The sequence below is a fragment of the Bacillus rossius genome, chromosome 3 (genome assembly GCF_032445375.1).
Source record: "Bacillus rossius redtenbacheri isolate Brsri chromosome 3, Brsri_v3, whole genome shotgun sequence".
NCBI classification, from domain to species: domain Eukaryota; kingdom Metazoa; phylum Arthropoda; class Insecta; order Phasmatodea; family Bacillidae; genus Bacillus; species Bacillus rossius.
The window spans coordinates 29,220,314-29,241,494 of record NC_086332.1 but is presented as its reverse complement, the minus strand read 5'-3'; the positions used below and the strand labels follow the sequence as shown (position 1 = coordinate 29,241,494).

The 21,181-nt window shown below is 34.8% G+C and overlaps 1 protein-coding gene across 2 annotated transcripts in view; it reads left to right on the top strand.

Moving 5' to 3' along the window:
• The window catches only part of LOC134530446 (cell adhesion molecule Dscam2), a 469,894-nt gene that overhangs the window by 354,507 nt on the left and 94,206 nt on the right, over nt 1-21,181 (top strand). Inside the window, exons 8-13 of one of the 2 annotated variants that reach the window (XM_063365267.1) lie at nt 1,471-1,652; nt 4,588-4,842; nt 6,409-6,553; nt 8,695-8,957; nt 10,413-10,574; nt 14,176-14,460. In XM_063365267.1, coding sequence (XP_063221337.1) covers nt 1,471-1,652; nt 4,588-4,842; nt 6,409-6,553; nt 8,695-8,957; nt 10,413-10,574; nt 14,176-14,460 — 1,292 coding nt within the window. The remainder of the gene's footprint in view (nt 1-1,470; nt 1,653-4,587; nt 4,843-6,408; nt 6,554-8,694; nt 8,958-10,412; nt 10,575-14,175; nt 14,461-21,181) is intronic. The other variant, XM_063365269.1, reaches the window with a different exon arrangement.

The window sequence follows — 21,181 nt, the reverse complement described above, 5'->3', positions numbered from 1 at the left end:
AAATCCAACCACATGAGTCTTGAAGGCCCAAAGCTGTTGCTGTGTTGTCAAGGGGAGGTGCTATAGTGGAGTGTGTCCGTAGCTAGGTTGAAATGGGCACCACCGTGCAAGAGGGCACATTAACCCGGTCGAAGGCTCTTCGTTCAGGGCATAAAAGTCGCTTGTGTTGGGTTACTAGGCTTGATCTTCCCCGCCTCTCATTTAAAAAAAGACCTGGCCTGCTCTCTGTATCAGGGACACTTGAGAGTTTAAGTACTATACACGGGCTCTTAAGGCATCCTACACCACGCCTCGCTTCATAGAGCACCCTCACGTGGTCAAACAATTATACGTATATTCAAGACCACATCTTTAATTTTTTGCATTGTGTTCCTACAAACTCGCCATTTGCATATTTTATGGGGGTTTCCTACCTCAGCTGATGTTGTTTAAAGACCGGGGAAGACTGTGCCAGAAGAAATTGAGTTTACATCACCATGCTGCACTCTTACCATTAAGATCATTCCAAATTGTATCGTAGATTAAAATATAAAGTATAAAATCATACTCACTAAATTAAATTATGTTAAATGGGCAGCACAATGCTTTACTTAAATGAATAAAAAAAAAGGATTGATTTAAAATCTTGGTTACTCTTGAATGAGTTTGAGTCCGTCTGTGATACACTTACAAGTACCAATTACGTAAAAATATGTTCCACTGGATTTCCTTAAGAGTCTGCTGTAAATAAATATTACTTTAGATTGACAAAATTCAGGGCTTTTGAGTCAGCTAAACATACTTTTGACTCCAAATGTGATTCATACACTGTGTAATGCTATTACTGTATGACTAATTAATTAATATCTAATATACTGCTTGAATATAGTAAATGGCAATTTGTGGTTGTGAATTTTTATGTGCCCAAAAATGTATTTACTTTTGGTTTTTCAATTCACACACACACACACACACACACACACACAAACATATATAAATATATATATAGACACACACATACAAAAATATTTTGTCGATAAAAAATGTAGACAAGAAAAAGGAAAATAATTGATGTACCATTTACAAAACATACACAATGTGCTTGCGCTAAAACAAAAACATCAAACCGGTCTTATCTTATGTCAGTCATATGGTCATATCAAGTACTTGGTGTAGTGATACATAGAAATATATAAAAAATTATATACTAAATTTTTTTTTAAGGATGTGACGTAAGTTTGGTTCTGTAAATTCTTTCTTTCATATCCAATCTAATGATTTTTGAGCAGAAAATTCAGTTTAGTATTATAATTAGGGGGTTCAACTTTAAAACTGACAGCCTTTTTTTTTTTTAATTAAATAAAAAATTCATGGATTTTTTTTTGTTTTTTGACTCTACAGCCTGAATTACAAATTGTAAAGTGTAAAGTGACAATATGTAGGTGCAGTGTGTCTACAGTGTTTACTTAAGATTTCTCTGTGTTGTTGCAGGTGGTATAAGTTTATTGAAGGCACCCCTCGCAAGCAGGCAGTCACACTCGATGACAGAGTGAAGCAAGTGAGTGGCACGCTGATCATTAAAGAAGCTCGTGTCGAGGATTCTGGAAAATACTTGTGCGTTGTCAATAACTCAGTTGGCGGAGAAAGTGTGGAGACAGTTCTTACTGTTACTGGTAAGTGATATTTTTCTATTAATACTTATAATAACAGTTTTTTTATTATTTGTAATGTGTTTTTGCACATATTCACATGAATGAAATATTGCAGTGTGCAGTGTTAAATCTGCCACATGCCAGTTTGATCACATGATACATTTTTGCTATTATTTCACATAGAGAACGTTTACCTATCAGATACATACTGTATTTCTGTAATTATGAAAGCAGCTTAGATGTTTTATATATATATATATATATTGTTGCAAACCTTAATTCTTTAATTAAAAAGAAGACATACAAATGTATGCCGGGCTACATTGCAAATCATCCTTAGATTGCAGTGTGTATTTAATTCGGCACTTACTTTATCTTTCCAATGCACAGTTTCTGCCATTAGCACTGTCCTTGTTTGTGTGTGCTCTGTTGCCAGATACATGCCATAGAGTGCAAAAGTATCAGACACAACTTTGTAACGTAATGAAAAATTTAAAAAATATATTTGAAAAATAGTATTTTGTAAAGCAAAATTTGGAATGAAAATTGGTGAAATATATATTCGTGTTGGATTTCAAGAACATCTAATAATTTTTATTTTTATTTCTAAGGAGATGCAATTGGTTTTCAACTGTTTTTGTTAACAATTTATTGATATGTAATTTTAAAAAGTTGAGTTCTTTTCAGCTTAGCACATACTTTCATGGAATGCCTTGTTATTAATAGGAACTGACTGTTACAAATAGTTTCACCTGTGAAATAATTTGGGTTTTTAGCATTTAATTTTTTTTTGTCAGAATGACTACAACTGTAATAATACTGTCAGTCGGTACTATTTTATGGTTTCATGAGGCCTGAAGCCTGGTTCCCACCGCTGGCCACGGTCAAAACAGCAACCCACGCAACCTGGAGAACAGTCACTAGCCTGACACAATTTGTTTCAAACTTTGCACTTGTTTTATTATTTAAAGCAATTGCGAAAGTGCCTAAAGCCATAACGTAAATGGACTATGTTGTTTACAGCAAGTTTTTCTCTTTACCATTTTTGCTGTGCATTTTGGCACGAGGTAACGCTGTCATTTTATTATTTAAAGCAATTGCGAAAGTGCCTAAAGCCATAACGTAAATGGACTATGTTGTTTACAGCAAGTTTTTCTCTTTACCATTTTTGCTGTGCATTTTGGCACGAGGTAACGCTGTCTCGTACCTCGTGACATTAATTTTTGGTAGTCTTCGTCAGACCGCGGCCCGGTGCGGACACTCTGTTCCGTGGGTCAGCCTTCAACTTTGAATACTGACAATTTAATTTTTGTTATTATAATTCATAGCACCCAAACCTTTTATTAATCACTCCCCACACGTCCCAGGGTCATTTTGCGGTGCAGGGCCTAACTCGACCATTGTCAATTTCACTTCGCCACATGACCATGCTGCGTGGTTAACAACTCATGGACACGCTGACTCCAGAGGAATTTCTTTAAATTAATAGGTCACGCTTACGTCTGTCGGTTAGCAAGACCAGTTAAATTCTAACATCGAATCACTTCTCTGACAGTCAAGCCTGTCCACGCTCAACTTGAAACATATGGGACTGGCCGTCTCCAATGAAAACCCCCATTATGACTGCTGCTAGGACCAATAATTAGTGTAATGAATAATGTGTCTTAAGAAACGATGACGCCACTTGTCGGTACACAACATAACTGTATATTGCAAATCACGTATCTATAAAACTATATTTTCCGAAAACCTTCTTCAGTCATTTATCAGTTTTAGTCATTAATAGTCAGGAACTAGTGCAGTATGCTGGTTAGGGACTGTGCAACCACACTTAGTTAGATTCTTACTTAGCCTTCGAGTCTAGTGTCTCGTTGGGGTCGTCGACCCACGCCAACAGCATTCAGTTAGACTTTGAGCTAGCGTAGCGCTCTCTCGGAAATTTGCAGCAATTCAGTACCCTGAGTTTTGATGCCCAAACTGCAGGTGATGGCAGATTATCGGTGGTATACAAAATAAGACTTTTAATGTTTACAAGCCAAGTAGTATCAATCTGGCAATAGTGTTCACCCTATACTCTATACGCCAATCTAAGTGTGAGACAGACTATATCTTGCCAAATAAGAAACTGGCAGTTAAATTAAAAGGATATTTAGTAAGATGTCATCATCTGAAATAAAACTGAACTGACATACCGTTTTCCTTTAAAAACTTGTGTGCATTCTTGTTCTTCTTATTGCAATTAAAAAAAAAAAAACTATTTTTCCACATAGTTACGTGTGGCAAAATTGTTGGAAGGCACTGTGGCATGGTATTTGTGGTGTTTTTTTTTGGATGCATTCAGTTCTGCCTGGCAGAAAAAGTTTGCACATGTGAATATACATTACTGTGATCAGTAATTTACCATATACCCACACTGTTGAAGCCACTGATTCTAGCCCATTCTCCAATGGCTGGAAAAAGTATTCTTGTGTGTTTGACACTATTGTGTCTTTCTTATTTGTTCTGTTATTCATTTCATCACTGATTCATTCACATATGTTTCCTTTTTTTTTTAGTATATATTACCTGATGTGTAACATGCTGATGCATTTATATAAACAATTTTTTGTTTTAAACATTTTATGTATTAATAATATATACACACAAAAATATTTAATGAATATGATTAGTTTGTAAATTCGTTTACAGTCAACTTGCCACTTCATTGACTTATTGTTCTTTAGTAATGAACATTCAGTACAATAAATTGTCAGATGTATTTGGAAACAATAGAACACATGTAGGTGACTAGCTTCTAACTTTTAAACAATAGAACACCTGTAAGTGATTAGCTTCTAACTTTTTTTTTAGAATTACAGTTACAGAATTTTTTACTTTCACTGTTATTAGGGTGTAAGGGTTCAGATCTAAGATAAATGTTCAGAAATAATGCTGACAGTACTGATTACGTTCACAGCACCACTTGGAGCCAGCATAGAACCTCAGACGCAGACTGTGGATTTTGGCCGACCAGCAGTGTTCACGTGCAGTTTCGAAGGAAACCCCATCAAGACCGTCAGCTGGCTCAAGGATGGGAAACATCTGAATCACGAAGAGTCGGTGCTGAGGATAGACTCAGTGAAGAAAGAGGACCGCGGCATGTACCAGTGCTTCGTGCGGAATGACCAGGAGAGTGCCGGGGCGAGCGCAGAGCTGAAGCTGGGAAGCAGATGTGAGAACAAAACAATTTGTATTCATATTGCTTCAGTTACAGTTCGACCTCGATACAATGTACCTCGCTTTAAAGAATTTCTCATTTTAAAGCATTTATTTTCTGAGTCCTACAAGATGTTTTCTATTTAAACATTTCAGTAGTAAGTACATTCATTATCAAGTGTCAGAACTGTGTGCTTTTTCAGTTACTTTGTAATGAGTTTTCACTCTAGTTCATTGCACACTGGCTCCTGATATTTCATAAGGTTTTGTTTCTGAAAACAGTGGTTTAAAAAGAAAAAAAAACAGGAGAAGTTACTGCTTCTCACAGAAACAATTTAAATTTAGTTTAGTAAGGTTTTCAGCCACACAAAAATACCAGTACATAATCTGTTTAATATTTTTTGCATGTTCTTTAGAATATTCAACCCTGTAGTAAATAATTTATTCCACCCTGAGTTTTCGTGCTGAACTGGCCAGTTACAATCGCTTGTGGATTTTTTTGTGTGCTTGTGTAAATGGTGCACATACTACAGAATGAGCAGTATAGTTGTCTCCTCAGGTTTTCTGGGAATGGGTTAGGAAGTTGGGAAATAGCTGGTGTGAATGTACTGGGCCCTATTGATTACCTACTTGATTAGTGATTACAAGGTAGGTATTGTTTTCCTGCTATGCCACCAAATTGTCTTCTGCTATCATATTAGAGCTGATTAATTATAATGTTTGCCTTAGCATCACTTGCTGTCTACCTGCCTTCATGGTGGGGAAATACAGGGGTGTTACCAAATAATAACTGTGTGGTCCCATCTTTTGAAGCATCAACTGCCTTTGACACAAGAGTTTCTTGGTTACAGTTCCAGGCAAGACATAGATGTGTATTGCATTTTAAAACATAGGTTTTAAACCCACCACCGTCATCAACCTTCTGACTAGCCTACCGGCACTAGCAGCGACGATAAACCTTATAATATAATTAACTGTGAAGTGTACTCTTCTGTCTGTTGTTTTGCTGTGTGAAACAGCATTAGCTAACATGCAGACTTTTGTCCTTTACTAAACTCTGGTCTGATGTGTAAATTTGTGACATTTGATCATGCATTGAGTGATGAATGGTTGGAGGTGGCTATCACAAGCTGGTAGGTGACATGTAAGGAAAGGTTTAGCATATGTTGTCTCTATTGGGGTTGGGATTGTGTTAGTTAACGCATCACTCTTAAGTAAATAAGGTGTATAGTGAAAGCTGGTCCAATTTAAAACATGGTTAACTGTTAACTGATTATTGGGTATTATGTCAGTGATACTTTATGTATGATATGCGAACATTTTGGGGACTGGTATAGATTTGAGTAGTTTCTTAGGAACTGTAGGCTTAGAATTTTACAGGAAAGAGTTATTTCTATTGACATAAATGTCAATGGGTTTGCTTGTAATCTAGCAGCCTGTCATAACATTAAATTTTTTGAGTAATTTGCAGAGGTTTTGCAAGTTCTTTCTAAAACACATGCATTTAGTTGCTTTGCGATGTTACTTAATGTAGACTTCCTTTGCTTTGCGGTGTTAATTAACATGTTTGTGCACTTTTTAGTTGAGCCCCCGCAGATAACACAGAGCTTCTCGGAAGAAACCTTGCAGCCGGGACCCTCAATGTTCCTCCAGTGCGTGGCATCAGGGAACCCGACCCCGGAGATTACTTGGGAACTAGATGGCAAGAAGCTGTCCAATAGTGACCAGTGAGTGTATCTTAAGGTTGAGGCTCAGTCTCACGTGCTTAGTTGGTTATTTCAATTTCTTGTCATTACTTTTGTGGGTTTTCCTTGCGCTTGTTGCTAGGAAAAAAAAAATTTTCTCACCAAATATTTACTTAATGTTATTTTCGAGCAGTAGAAGGTCATGTAAGGGATCATAAATATGAACACTTTCGTGACTATTTACTGATATTAGATAATTAAATAAACAGCTGTTGACAAGATTTATGGTAGGCCTAAAAATGCAAGAGTGCTTTTTGTAGTGTAGAGTCATGAGGTTGGTACTGGTGTAAGTGGACTAGTGGTTGTTGATGTGTTGTGATGTGTTTAGGGGAACTATGTGAATGATGAGATTAAAAGAGTACTAAAGAGTGTCTGATTCTTATTAACAGTCTGCCCATACTCTGAAATATCACTAAAAGAGTGCTGTTGTGGTAAATTTACAGGAACATCCCTCAAATAACAGCAACAGCAAGAAAAAAAATTATCCTATATGACGTGTGAGACCAGGCCTTTAGATGATTTTAATTATTCTTGCCTGTGTTTTATGTTTTAAGGCATAGGCCTGCCTGTTGCCTGTACAGAACTGTTTTTTTTTTAATAACTATGTTATCACAATGTTAGTTCTGCATGGGGTATTTATCAAATTAAAAGTCCTATGCTTTTTATATGGAATCTTGCATATTGTGTGATTAGTAACAAACATACCTCTCAGGAACTGAACAGTCCAGTTTGAGGTATGTGTTTAGGAGTTGTAGAATGTGACAGAATGCACATAATGTTTTCTGTATTAGTTTAAGCAGCAGTAGCATGAATACTGTGAGGAAACACAAGTACTCTTAGCAAGTTCCACTTCATAATATGGGGTAAATACACTGCCCATTAGAATGTGAGATTTAACTGTCTATCCTGATGGGGAATATGGTAAACACTCACCCAAAGTCAGAATGTGTGTCTGTAATACCAACCCAGTCTATATTTGAGGCTGGTGTTTCGATCACGCGGCTATCGAGACACACTCCGTAGCATCTCACTGTTATTGTGTACATCTTTAACAAAGTGATCAGACACAACCAAACCTTGCCATTTTTTTCTCTGTGGTGCTTTCTTAGCCAAAACTATTCTTACTGAAGGAAGCATCATTTCACTACTGCTGAAACCAAACAGGTTTTTAAGAAAATAAGGCAAAGCTTACCTATTTAGTTATAGAAAGCCTTTGCAATATTATTGTTTAGTGAACTTCCAATAATCTGCTTTAAGTGAGACTGCTTAATGCCTAAGTAATCAGATTGTGACTTACAACCAGAATAGTTTAAAAATGCTTTTAAACATTCCTGGCTTCAAACATATTTAGAAATGTATTTATAAAACATGCATGAAAGGTTATTAATCAGTGAAACCTTGTTAAAACAGCACAAATTGGCATAATTTAAAGATCAGTTGATATTCAAGACTGACTTATGTTCAAGGCTGACTTGTAATTAAAATTTTTTTTAGTCAATGTAGTCTTAACGTTTATAGATGTGTTGCATTCGGAGTCTTCTTATATTTAAATTTATCTTGAAATCAATTGTCTTAGATTCAGTCTCATTCTCATTTTTAATTAGAAGTTGTTGTTGATTAAAAGTTATCTCAAATTTAAAGTTGTCTTTAATTCCATATAGACTTTAATTCAAGATTGTCATTGACTCAACATCATCTTAAATTTGAGGTCATCTTTAGGCACATAAATAATTTTATTTGTACATCCTATTAATTGTAATTTTTGTAACCCTGTTATTTGTTTTTGTAAACCTATAAATAGTAAAGAGTAGGTACTGAAACAAAATTATTGGTTATATGTTAGCTACTTTACAAAAAAAAAATTTGATAACAATTAACTCTCACATTATGTTGAATTTAATCGGCAATACATAACTTTTATAGTAATGTAGTTCATTTTCATTACCTACTTGGGTTTTTCTGTCTATAAAGTAGTTCTTTGAACACGTTTTCTTGTCAAAGGTCACAGTTAATATTTTAATTTTAATAATATCGGTTCAAATATTCAAATATTTAACTTCACAAAAATTATTTGTGAAGACATTAGTTGAAATGGAAGTAAATGTATAATATTTGTTTTCCAGTCTCCAGATTGGGCAGTACGTGACTGTGAATGGCGCAGTAGTCTCCCATCTCAATATTTCTTCTATTCACACAAATGATGGCGGTCTGTACAAGTGCATAGCTTCATCGAAAGTGGGCTCTGTGGAACATGCAGCGAAAATAAATGTTTACGGGATGCCTTTCATTCGGCCCATGGAGAAGAAGGCGATAGTCGCTGGTGAAACATTGATCGTAACATGTCCAGTTGCAGGGTACCCGATTGAGTCAATTGTTTGGGAGCGAGGTGAGTACTCTTGAATTAGGCATTAAAAGTTTGTTGTTGGTGTGATTATTGCCATAAACTAAACTTCAGGCACAAACACTGAAATTAATAGCAAATTTCCACTTTCGATGTTCAGATTCAGAAGCTTTTGAAATTTTCAGCTATCAGTGATGCACTATTTTAATTATGTTTTTAAAAAGTTTTCTTCTGTTTGTAGTTCAGTTTCAAATTTTTATATGAATGTTGATTGCAGTAACATTTGGTACTGTGCATTAAATTTTCAAGATTAAAACATATTAAAATATTTGTTACTTTTTGAGAAGTCATGGTAGGCATTTCCTTGAGGATGTTTATATATGTGTGTGTGTGTGTGTGCGTGCTAGCATGTGTGTGTGTGTGATTTTTGTCATGCTAAACTATTAATAATTAAAATTGCAGACACAGTGTGCTTGTGATCCATGAAAAGAATCTTTATGGCAAGCTGAAGTAGCTGAAGTAGCTGAAGTAACCTTTGTTGCCGGGCCACACACAGTGTGAAGAGGCTTTATTTAGGGGGATGGGGGTCATTTTTATAAATCTCAGGTTTGATCCTAGGTTAATTGTGCACAATTTTACCAAGCTCAAATAAAACTATTTATTGTATTTAGAAAGAAAAACAAACCAAACCAAGCAAACATTATTCTTTATTTATTTAGAACCTTTTATTGCAAAGGCTGTGAGTTTACGTAATGTTTTTTTGTTTGTCCATCTGGAGCATTTGTGGATGTTAACCTAATTTTCCTCTTATTTTGAACATCAAGTGTGCAAAATTTCATCAAAAAATACCAAAATTTCCTTAAAGTGGGGAAAGGGGGGATTGGGGTGGTTTTTCAAAATCTCATGTAGACTTTGAAGTTTCTTTTTGTTTCTAAGGTCAAGTATGCATAGTTTCATCAAGTTTTCAGTAAAACTGTAGATTTAGTGTGTCTTAATTGCTTTATAATCCTTGAGATTTACTCTAAAAATAATTTTTAGTTTATTGCGATTAAGTTTTCCTTTGGTTGACAAACACTAGTATTTTATTAATGTTTCAAACCACTACTATTAAATCTAAATTAAAAGTATGTTACTTCTCATATTTTAGTTTCTCTTATTCCTCTAAGCATACTTAGAAACAATTGTGACATGCTGATTTAGGTAGTTTCTTGTGTAATAGATTGTTAAAAGAAATTTGACCATTTTGGTGACGTGTTATAAGCTGTAAGAATTAATGTAAAAATTCATTGTATTACCAGGATTATTATATTACCTATTTCCTCTATTAAAATTTATAGTAATTCATTGGACTGTAAAGGTTTCAGTCTTGTTTAGCTAGTTTCTTGTACATCTTGTTTGGTTACAGCAAAATTTCTGATTATAATTTTAAAAAGTTTGTGAATGTAGTCTTGTCATTTTTATTAACTGTGATAATAATAATTTAGTGAGTGCATTTTTCAGATGGTAGAGTTTTACCAATCAACAGGAAACAGAGTGTTTTCCCTAATGGGACACTGATAATTGAGAATGTGGAAAGGTTGTCGGACCAAGCAACGTACACATGCGTGGCACGAAATGCTCAAGGTTACAGTGCCCGCGGAACACTAGAAGTGCAGGTGATGGGTAAGTTGTGCTCACTGTCTACTTAAATCTAACAGAATTTGAAGCAGCGAAGATACCATTTGGAATATTACATTGGCTGCTTCATTGTCTTGAAATCAGACCAAAGACTTAACATTAATAAAGATATCTGTGTAACTCACTGTTCTGATGCCAGCACTTGTCAGCAACAGCAAAGTGCCTAGCGGAGCAATATTTTTGAATTTAGATTTGTAAGAGCAAAACAAATTGTTTGTGTATCTATCACCTATAAAAGTTGTTCCTGAAGAACTGTAGCTGTGATAGGTTCTTATTAAAAATAAATGCTAGTAGGTATGCGTTGTGCCTCAACTTTACAAGACCATAATGTGAAAAGTAATAAATCCTTAGTACTGACATACAATTTTATAAAGTATTTTAGCAGGTTTTTTTCATTTACCCAGTTATGTCCTCTTTTTTTTTTTTTTAGCCTCATTAACCAGCAAATGTCCTCATTTTTCAAAGGAGTAAAAAAAAAGATGAAAAATGTGTCTGAAATTGATATATTTTTAGAGAATTTTACTGTGATGGATGTGAGTCAGATGAATTTAAGTGTCTGTTGATTAACAGTATTGCTACAATTTTGTTTTTCATGTCACTTGGCTTGTATTGCCTTACAGTTTTTTTTATTGATGTTTCATTTTGGTTTTTAAACATAATTTTCTGCATTGCCAATACTGAATAAATGCTAGGCTATCATTTATTTTTTTGCTAATATGTGGGAAACAATATTAAGCAGCGCATAAAATAACATAACATTACTCTGTCTAAAATTGTCTCTCTCTTCTTTTTTTTGCTTTCATTGGTTTTTAAGGCTCCTGTTTTTGTGAGCTACTCATTTGGTAGCCCTGTTTATAAGTACATTATTGCTGGCAGTAATGTATTGTAACTATGCTGCAAGTGCTGGTATTTGAATACAATGAGTACCTAGATAGTTGATATAATCATATCATTGCTGCTTCACATTCTTATGTCTGTTGCGTTATAGTTTCTGAAAGAGAGCAGAGTAATGTGCTGACACCTATTTAGATTTTTTTTTTTCTCAATTTGTTTGAGATTTGGAGAAAAACTTGCTAAGTTTGAAAGGCAGAATTATGTGTTGTAGGGGTGTAAAAAATGAATTTTGATCAAAACCTTTGTTTTGATTTTCATCAAAAATCCTACATTTTATTCTAAAAAATATTTGTTAAGAGATATTAACTAGTAGAATTTTAAATTAAAATGCTTCGTATTGGGAAATTATAATTTAGGTCCTGGCTGTATTTTTAGAGTATGATTTTGTATTTTTGCATAGCAAGATAGCAAGTGACCGCATAGAACATTTTAAATATTTTTTTTATTTTCTGATGTGTAGGCATTTATTATGTACAGCAGTATGGAAATGAAATGAAAATGACAAAAAAAAAAGTAATGTCTTCACATAGGATACTGCATCTAGTACTTAGCTAATAAAGGAGTTTTGGATCAGTTTATTTTTTTAATGGATATAAGTGAAAAAAAAAAAGAAGTAACTGTTGCACATCCCTTAGTTTGTAGTTTATTCAGTTTGGATGTAAGTTATTTGACTAAGAGCTGCAAATTTCTCATTAAGTTGCCAAGTTTTTGCAATAATGATGTACAGAATGTCTTAGTTGCCAGTAAAGTACCTTAATTTAATTCACAGTTGTGTTTTTTTGGGGGTTCCTTTAAAAAAAAAAATATCTTGTGTGTTGCTTCCTCCAAATCTCATGTGGGTGAGGAACATAATTATCTCTGGACCATCTTTCGTACAGGTGATGTAAAATATTGTATATATACTGTCAAGCAGTTCACATTATGAAAGTGGTGAGAGATTCAACTAACTTTGGTATGCATTAGTATTCTTAATCAAGCCTCTCTAGTTTAGATCGTTTGAGCTTCCTTTTTTTCAATAATGCATAAATCATTTTAATGGTATACCTATGTGGGCAGTGAAAAAGTGATTTGCTTTGCAGCCGTTTGCTTTTCTGAGAAGATAAAGTTTTTTATTAATGAAGGATGCACTGGGATTAAAACCAGGATATCTCTCTTCTTTTGTTCTACTTAGCCATTCTCCCCTGATTATAGATGGCAGTAATACTGATGTTCAAGCTCACATAGTTCATCATAAAGTTAATTGAATTATGCATATTATTCTGCTCTCCTTAGTTTTATTTTATGTTTATTTTAGAAAGTTGAATAACTGTGAACAAACATGTTCTTATTTTAGAGTGAAGTTGTCCAGATATAATTGTCGTGTTTTTTCATAGTAATGATAATTTTAACTGCAGGAATTTAATTAGGTGTAAAACTGTTTCATAGTTAATGGTTAAGATGACCACAATATTCATATAGACTATGTTTAAATTCCCATTTTTTCTATTATGGTGGAAGATTTTAGTCTGATCGAATATTGATAATATTTGGCGGACAAAGTATTAGTTCATATTTCAGGATGAGATGAAGACTACTGGATGCGGTGTGTGTCTAAGGTAAGAAGTCTGCAATATATTTGTGTGTGCTTGAGCAGTTTCGGCTTTGCAGTGGTTTTCTGCTGTGATGTTCCTGGTTTTGGGAATGAATGCGTGCCATCACAGCGATACTGATTATCATTATTTCGCCTCGCTTAAAATTGTGGGAGAGAGAATTTCACATGTCACAATTTACAATTCATAAACATTAATCTCACTTGAAAAAGTACGTTTAAATGAAAGAAAATTATAAAGAATAATTTTGATTTCAATGTTGTTCTATCAGTTTTTATTATATGATTTACATTTAATACTAATTGTGTATAGGAAATAATTAATTGAATTTTTTTTTTTTTAAAACTCAGGTGACTATTCTCCCAATTTGATGTTAGTTAATGGTGTAATGTGCATTATTTTGGTATCTTTATGAATGGCTTATTGACAATCTAAACATTTCATTAAAATTTATTTAATTTCAGTTTCCCCGTACATAACACCATTCCAGTTTGATGGGCCTGTCAATGCGGGTGATAGCGTGCAGTTGAATTGCTACGTTGCCAAGGGCGACAAACCTTTACGTATTGAATGGCACTTCCATGGTAGGGACCTATCTTCTCACGCTCTGGGAATAAAAACTTCCATGTTCAGTGATAAAGCCAACATTCTGACCATCAACGCCGTTGGCCCGGGCCACCGTGGGGAGTACACATGCACTGCGACCAATGCAGCGGGCACTGCCAATTTCACAGCCGAGCTCGACGTCAATGGTAGTTTTCAGGCATGGTTTGAACATTGGACTAGCATGTTATAAATGGACTTTAGACTTGGTGAACATTTGCTTGTACCTCTTATCGCTCATTCGTTCAAAACCTGCTTCCTGTTTACTTGATCACCAAATGTGTAACCATCCGAGTGATGAGCCGAACAGAACCTAAAAAATGACACACCAAAAGTGAAGTGGTTTTTATTAGGGAAACCTTTTTTTTTTCTCTCACAAATGTTCGCCGGTCGTTAACGGCGACGTGTAAGCACGTGACGGATCGCTAAGCTTCGTAAGTTAGGTTTTAACCTGTGCACCGAAATCATTCGCCTTTCGGGTGTGGCCGTCTTCTCCGCAGTCGCACCCGTCATCACTCCGTTCTCGTTCGAGGGAGAGGCTAACTCTGGCGAAAACACGCAACTGACCTGCCACATGTCGAAGGGCGACCTCCCCCTCCAGATCAGCTGGAGCTTCCATGGGCGGGAGCTGTCCTCCCACATGGGTATCACGACCGCCAAGATCGGCGACTCGCTCAGCGTGCTAGTGATACGGTCCGTGACGGCGGGCCACAGTGGCAACTACACCTGCACCGCTCGTAACGCGGTCGGTGTCGCCAATCACACTGCTGCGCTGCAGGTGAACGGTACGGTCTAGGGAGATGCGGGAACTGAGGCAGTTTGCGTGAGGTTTGAGGTGCTTCTACCATTTTGTGCTGTGTGCTTCCGATTTAACTGTCTTTAGCCTTTTACATATGTGCGTGCTCATCATCGTAGTGAGCAGATTCAAAGCACCCCTGCTCCTCCGCATTCCACATTTTTCCCACTTGCTAGTTACTCTGTTGGCATTTATCTGCATACTACTCTGGTTTATACATATCCTTTACCCAGAATGTTGTGTTAAAAGTCTTTTTTTGGTTACTCATTTTTTTGATATTATCTTGGCAACTATCCAATGAATATATGCAGGAAGAATATTTAACTGGTACTGTTTAGTGATCAGTTTACTAAATATTCTTCAATGATGACATTTCTTTATTTTATTGATACATGTATTAATAGTTTTACCCTGAAGAATTTTCACTGTCACTAGTACTATTGTTGTTAAGTAGTTTTTACCCACTTTATATTAGTTTTTTTTAATTTTTCTTTTGATAGTAGTACAGAACATATAATAGTATAAAAATACATCAAAGCCCTCTGTAACAAAATGAATAAACTCTGGGTATATTAACTTAATGATTTTGACATTTTTAAGTCTCTTAAGTTAAAATCCTATTTTTAATCCTATTGTTATTATGGTTCTCAAAATAAAATTAGTTTTCCATAACTGTTCAAAAATTATTGGTTTGTAGATTGTTGGATTTTAACCAAGTCAAAATATACACTGAAGTACCTCTTAGGTACTTGAAACAGTTATGAAATAATAAGTTATTGCTCAAAAATACAAATTGACTGTTTGCCATTCTTCATTGCATATAATTATAATTATTTCTTAAATACCAGAAGATCCAATGCAAATATGTAGTTAAAAAGAATTAAATCATATACTTCTCATTAACATTGTTAATTTAACTTTTTATTCATGTGTTGAAAAATTAATTTGATACTGATTTAATAAATGTTGAATAGTTAGGTTAACACTTTCATTTTAAATTAATTTTCATGGTGTCAAGGAATTTTTGATGATATACCCTTATGTTGTTATTTGTAACATGAAGCAAAAATATTTCTGAGTTGAACATTAGACATTGAGTGACAGATGAGGCGTTAGCGAGGTTGTTACTGTTACCTTCACTCAAAACCAAGGTAGATGGTCACAAACCACACACACTACCAAGAGGCCTATTCACAGAAAAAAAAAAAGATTACAAATCCCCCAAAAAATATTTTTCTTACTTTGACAGCAGTGTGGAAAAATAATGAAATAACAAATGAATAGCAATTCAATTCTTAATTGAAGTATGGTTATCAAAAATTAGCATATATTATTAAAATGAGAAAAAAATCTAAATTATGGCAGTAAACAGATTTACAATATTTAGCATCCTAATTTAACCTGAGGATAAAATATAAATCTGTTAAAGCTATAGTAAAAAATACTTGCTAAAAAATGTCATAAACCATAACTTACAACTTAAAACTAAGCTTATGCCAAATTTTTACACTTACTTGGATGTAGGAAAAGCTTGCTACCCAACGACAGCATCATAGGCAGCTTAATACAAAACTAAAATGGCTACAAATATCCATATACAAACCATTAAAATTCTGTAAAAAATATTTAAAAAAAATTACATAAGGGATTTTAAAATTTGCTAAATTATTTTTGGTTTATTAAAATTCCTTAAACACGTGCATATAGTCCTACTAACAAAATACGTGTAACACAGTTTATTTCAGACATATTCCTTAAAGGTAGGCAAAAACATGATGTCTTCAAAATTTACAAAAAACATTATCGCAGTGCATGTCTTTTGTCATAGTGCGACATATTTTGTAAAACCACAAGAAAGATCCAAAAAAAGGGAGGAATGTTACCATTGAATCAAATAAGGTATACATTAAACTTGTTAATAAAAACCATCATTAAATCATAGCTGTTCAACTAGAAACTGGTCTGCCCAGTGTTAGCGGGCCGTCCCCAATTATCTGGCACCACTGCACACATCAGTTTGCTGACACTTCAAGGAACAGTTGGCTTCAAAAACATGACTAGTGCCAACAACCTTAAATGCAAAGTTCCTCCAGAAAACCACGAAAAGCATAATTTGAATGTGGAAGAAAAATCACTACTTCGCAGCTAAACAAAGTTTGTAAACAAAATGTCAGTTAATACTAGATTTCAAATATGTTTTCCATTCTGAGGGCATTCAACAGTAGTCTAATGCCAAAAAAATTATTTAGCTTCGTGAAACAAATATTTAAATATTTGCACTACATTCATTCATTTTCAATTCATGTTACTGTTCGTCTGAAGTGGAGGCCTTGCCATAAAAAAATAAATGTTCATGTCTAACTTTAATAAATATCGGTGTGGACCCTCTCGAAATCCTAGCCTCAACCCTCCAGGGGAGACTGTGAAGTCTTCAGGTGGTATCATTGTTCAGCGGAACAGCTCCACTCGCCAGCCGTCGCACACATCAGGTGGCTTCCTTAACGACGCACTGATTCCTCGACACTCCTTCACAGCTCAGCTGTTTGTCCAGACATCAGCGCCCCAGTCACTTGGCTGTTGTTGCTGTGCAACGCAGAAAGGAAACAAACATTTCTCTGTAGATTAAGATGGATATAAACTAAAATATATTATCAAAAGATTTAAATTTAAAACACAGCTAAAAATTAATCAAATTATTAAATTATTAAAACATAAAATCATAACAGTTATGTTTACATAAAGGTAACATAAAATTAAAAATAAAGGTAATCACATGTTGCAAACTTCAAATAGGCTTAATAATAAAAGCACCAGAGGTACTGGTAACAAGGTTTGACTCGGAAATTATATATGTACATAATTTAATTTAGAAACATTAGGTTCTTCTGCATTCACAAGGCTTAATTGTTTCGGTAATCACAAATTGAATTGCGTTCCCTCTCCTCATACTTCAGTTCTTTTTTTCCTCAAAGGGCTTTTGCCGAAGAATTGCGCTCTTGTGGAGAGATCTGGTGAATCAACATTCTCATCCCTTGGCACAATTTGGTCTTGTGGATATCCAAGTGGTTCAAGCCTTCTATTATCTAGGTCCCCTCATCTTGATCTTTTTATGTATCTAACCATGCAATATAAATCTACATTTGCAGTATCTTATTTTTGAGATTTGCTTTTACAATATGATACCGGGTTATACAGTATGATTCATCTTCCTCAGTAGCTGACTCATGATAGTCATGATATTTTATTAATTGATTGGTTTGTAATATGACTGTCAACAAAATAAATACTCTTATGGCAGGCAGGGCCGGAACTAGGAGATTCGTTAGGGGGGGCAAAGCTTAATTTGCCGCCCCCTCCTTACCAACATTATAAAATACCCTTTTTCGTTAGAAGCGGTGGTTGAAATGATACCATTCACTTATACATAATTGAGAACCTTTATTTATCAAGTACTCTAATTGGAAAACTAATACAATTACATTTTTTATTATAATGAAATAGACTGTTATCAAACTAATGTTTATTGTTTGCACAACAGTGAAAATTAATGTATTACCAATAAGTTTATTAAGTACTAAAATTACATAAGGAACATGTGATTATGAATTAAGTATAATATTGTATTGATAACCATACAAAGAAATTCAATTCAAAATTTGATTTTTCGAGCATGATTAGCTGCAAAAGTGTTAATAATATCATAAAAATCTCAAAGCAGCTCGTTTGTGTTCAATAGATATAATACTTAGATTTGTTAATCTCTGCTGGTCCATCGTGCTTCTCAAATAGCTTTTAATAAGTTTAAGTTTACTAAAACTTCTTTCACCTGACGCAATTGTAACTGGAAGGGTGAGAAACATTCTCAGAGCAGCAGTAATGTTAGAATGTGCCTCCTCCAGTTTATTTTTGTATATAAGGCTCAACATTGTTGATGCTGTAGCATCTTTTAATTCATAGTCTACTGTTAATGCATGGTGTTTAAAACTTTCAATTTCAAATACGAATTTTTCTTTGTTAAGATCGGCACTGTGTTTCCTAATTCTGCTTCTTTGAATTTAAATCTTCTACTTCCATTTTATGAATTTGAACACCACATAAAAATCCAAACTTTTTGTTAATTTTCTCCAAAGCCTTAAACCTGTTACTCAGTTCCATAATTAATCTGTCAATGACTTCCAACATTACTTGATGTAAGTTTTTTTGACATACGCCATTGCTAAGAACTTTTTCTGTAGAAGAAAACTAAAAAATAAAATAAATAAGTAAAAATAACCAAAAGACAAAAAGCACAAATTAAGCAAAAAAATTGCTGTTGTCAACAGGATATAAACACCACAAAATATTCCGTAACAGGAATATGGTCAACAAACAAATAAAAACAAAGAAAAATGTACTAAGAGAACGAAAAAACCCCACAAAGGATGACGACACAAAAATATTGAACCCAAAAAAATTCAGCACAATGGTTGAAACGAGACAAAAACACGACAAAACGAAAAGATGAAACAAACACAATAGTTTTTCCAAAACAGACCCAAGCGACGTTTCGGGAACTGCTATCTGTTCCCGTCCTCAGGCAGAGACGCACATGGTACGAAAACACAGGAGCGACTGAGTAGGGGCTGGTAAAATGAGGGTATTTATCAGAGAAAGGGCTACATCTTGCTCAGCCAAGTGATCACCCGCTCAACGGGTCCTTGAGATGCCAGCTCTCATCGCAGTGGTTTTACTCACTCCAGACCACGAATTATGGTAATACGTGTTTCTTAGAGTGAAGTAACGCATTTGAAGTACGAATATATTTACAGATTATGCATAATCAAGTTAAATAGAATTTCTTAATTTCTTGGCTAACTTATTAGTTGCGATATGTACACTTTCAAAACTTTTTTTAATGACTAGTTTCATTTTGTTTTAGTGAACCACTTTTCATATTTTGCCGCCCCCTGATATTTGCCGCCCGGGGCACATGCCCCCCATGCCCCCCCTTAGTTCCGGCCCTGATGGCAGGCACAAACAGAATATACAGACTACACTATACAGAATATACAGATAACATACATGAGGTGGGCACTACATACCGATAGGCGCCACATACAAGTAGGACATTACTCATGCACCTCTTTCCATAGAGTTAAGGACTGCATTTGGGCCGGATATGAAAATGTATATATTGATATATAATATATTGGGAGTAGATACTATTATTGTTAAACCAAGTTTCAGTTAGACAGATTATATCTTATTTGGTGTGAATTAAATTTTCCAGAAATTCATTGGATTTAGTAATCAAACCTCTAGTTGGTACCTAATTAATTTCCCACTCCAAGGCATTGAACTTTAGTCATATGTGAAATTACAGTGCTTCTCCTGGCACTTTGGTAAGCAAAGAGTCTGTGGTTTTATAAGGAGAGGGCTTACGGATAGGGCTTGCATATACAAGTTAAGCATTGGACGAATTAGAGGCTATTTTCTCAGGATGCAGTTTGCCGAATAAAGGTTTTATAAGCACGTATTAGACCAGAAAACAGTGTTATTAATCCTTTTGAAGTCACTTTCAAGACCTGAGATATGAAATTAAGCATATGTATTATATTTCATACAAAGTTTTACTATTTGTACAGGAGGGATATGTTCATATTGTCAACGACCTGTTCTTGAACAGATGGATCAAAACAAGTACAGATTGATTAAAACGAGTTATGTAGAGTGCATTCATTTTCTTGCAAACTGGTTTAGTGACTGTTTTCATTGTGGAAATGTTTCCGTCACCAACTTGCATCTGAGTTTTTTTACATTTGTTCAGATAAGATTTAGCATTTATGTTGTTATAAGGCTTGCGTGAGTATTGCATCAAAGTTAAACTTTGCTCGTCTACACGCTGCTTGTTTTGAGTACTGTTTACATCACGTGATTCCCGCTGCATTGGAAGGGGGTCACTAGTTTATCCTTTGTCACCTGAAGCGTGGCCTGGAGAATCTTATCATGCAACTCTCCTATTGTCTGCAGACTGAGGAGTTCATCCAAATATCAAGTTATACATGATGATTTCCTTAATTTCTGTTTTCTTAGTTACCTTAATTTCAGGCAATATTTTTAACACGTTCAGGGAGCCATCTTGAGTTAATTCAAGAGTAATTTTAGCATCTTGGGGCAAAACAAACCCCAGAAAATCAGGGTGATCAACAATCGATGAATTAATGATACTACATGCATGCACACGTCCGCTGGCCATGGACTCACGGACTCACGGCCACTACTGACTCATGACCGCTACTGACTTGACCATTACTGACTCGTGGCTGCCACTGACTCATGGCCGCCACTGACTCATGGCCGCCACAGTCAAACTGATAATACAAAAGTGATTTTATAACAAAATATGCTGAATTGCCCAACAGTTCTGTTATCTTATAGAAACATTGTTCAGTGTAAACATTACTGAACACTGTCCGTGGTTGTCTTGTTTCATTGGGTTCAACTGGGAACAATAAGGTGGTGTGGTTTATTGCTCTACTTAACTTAATGAATGCTGTAAGCAAATCATCATTTATGTGATGACTTTATTCACTCGTTAACTTAATCTAGCTTTTAATTTGATGTCAAAACAAAAAATGAGTCCTCAGTCATATATATATATATATATCATTGTAATTTAAATTTTTATAATCTATTGATATTTTAATGCTTATAGCTTGTGACTGGATAGT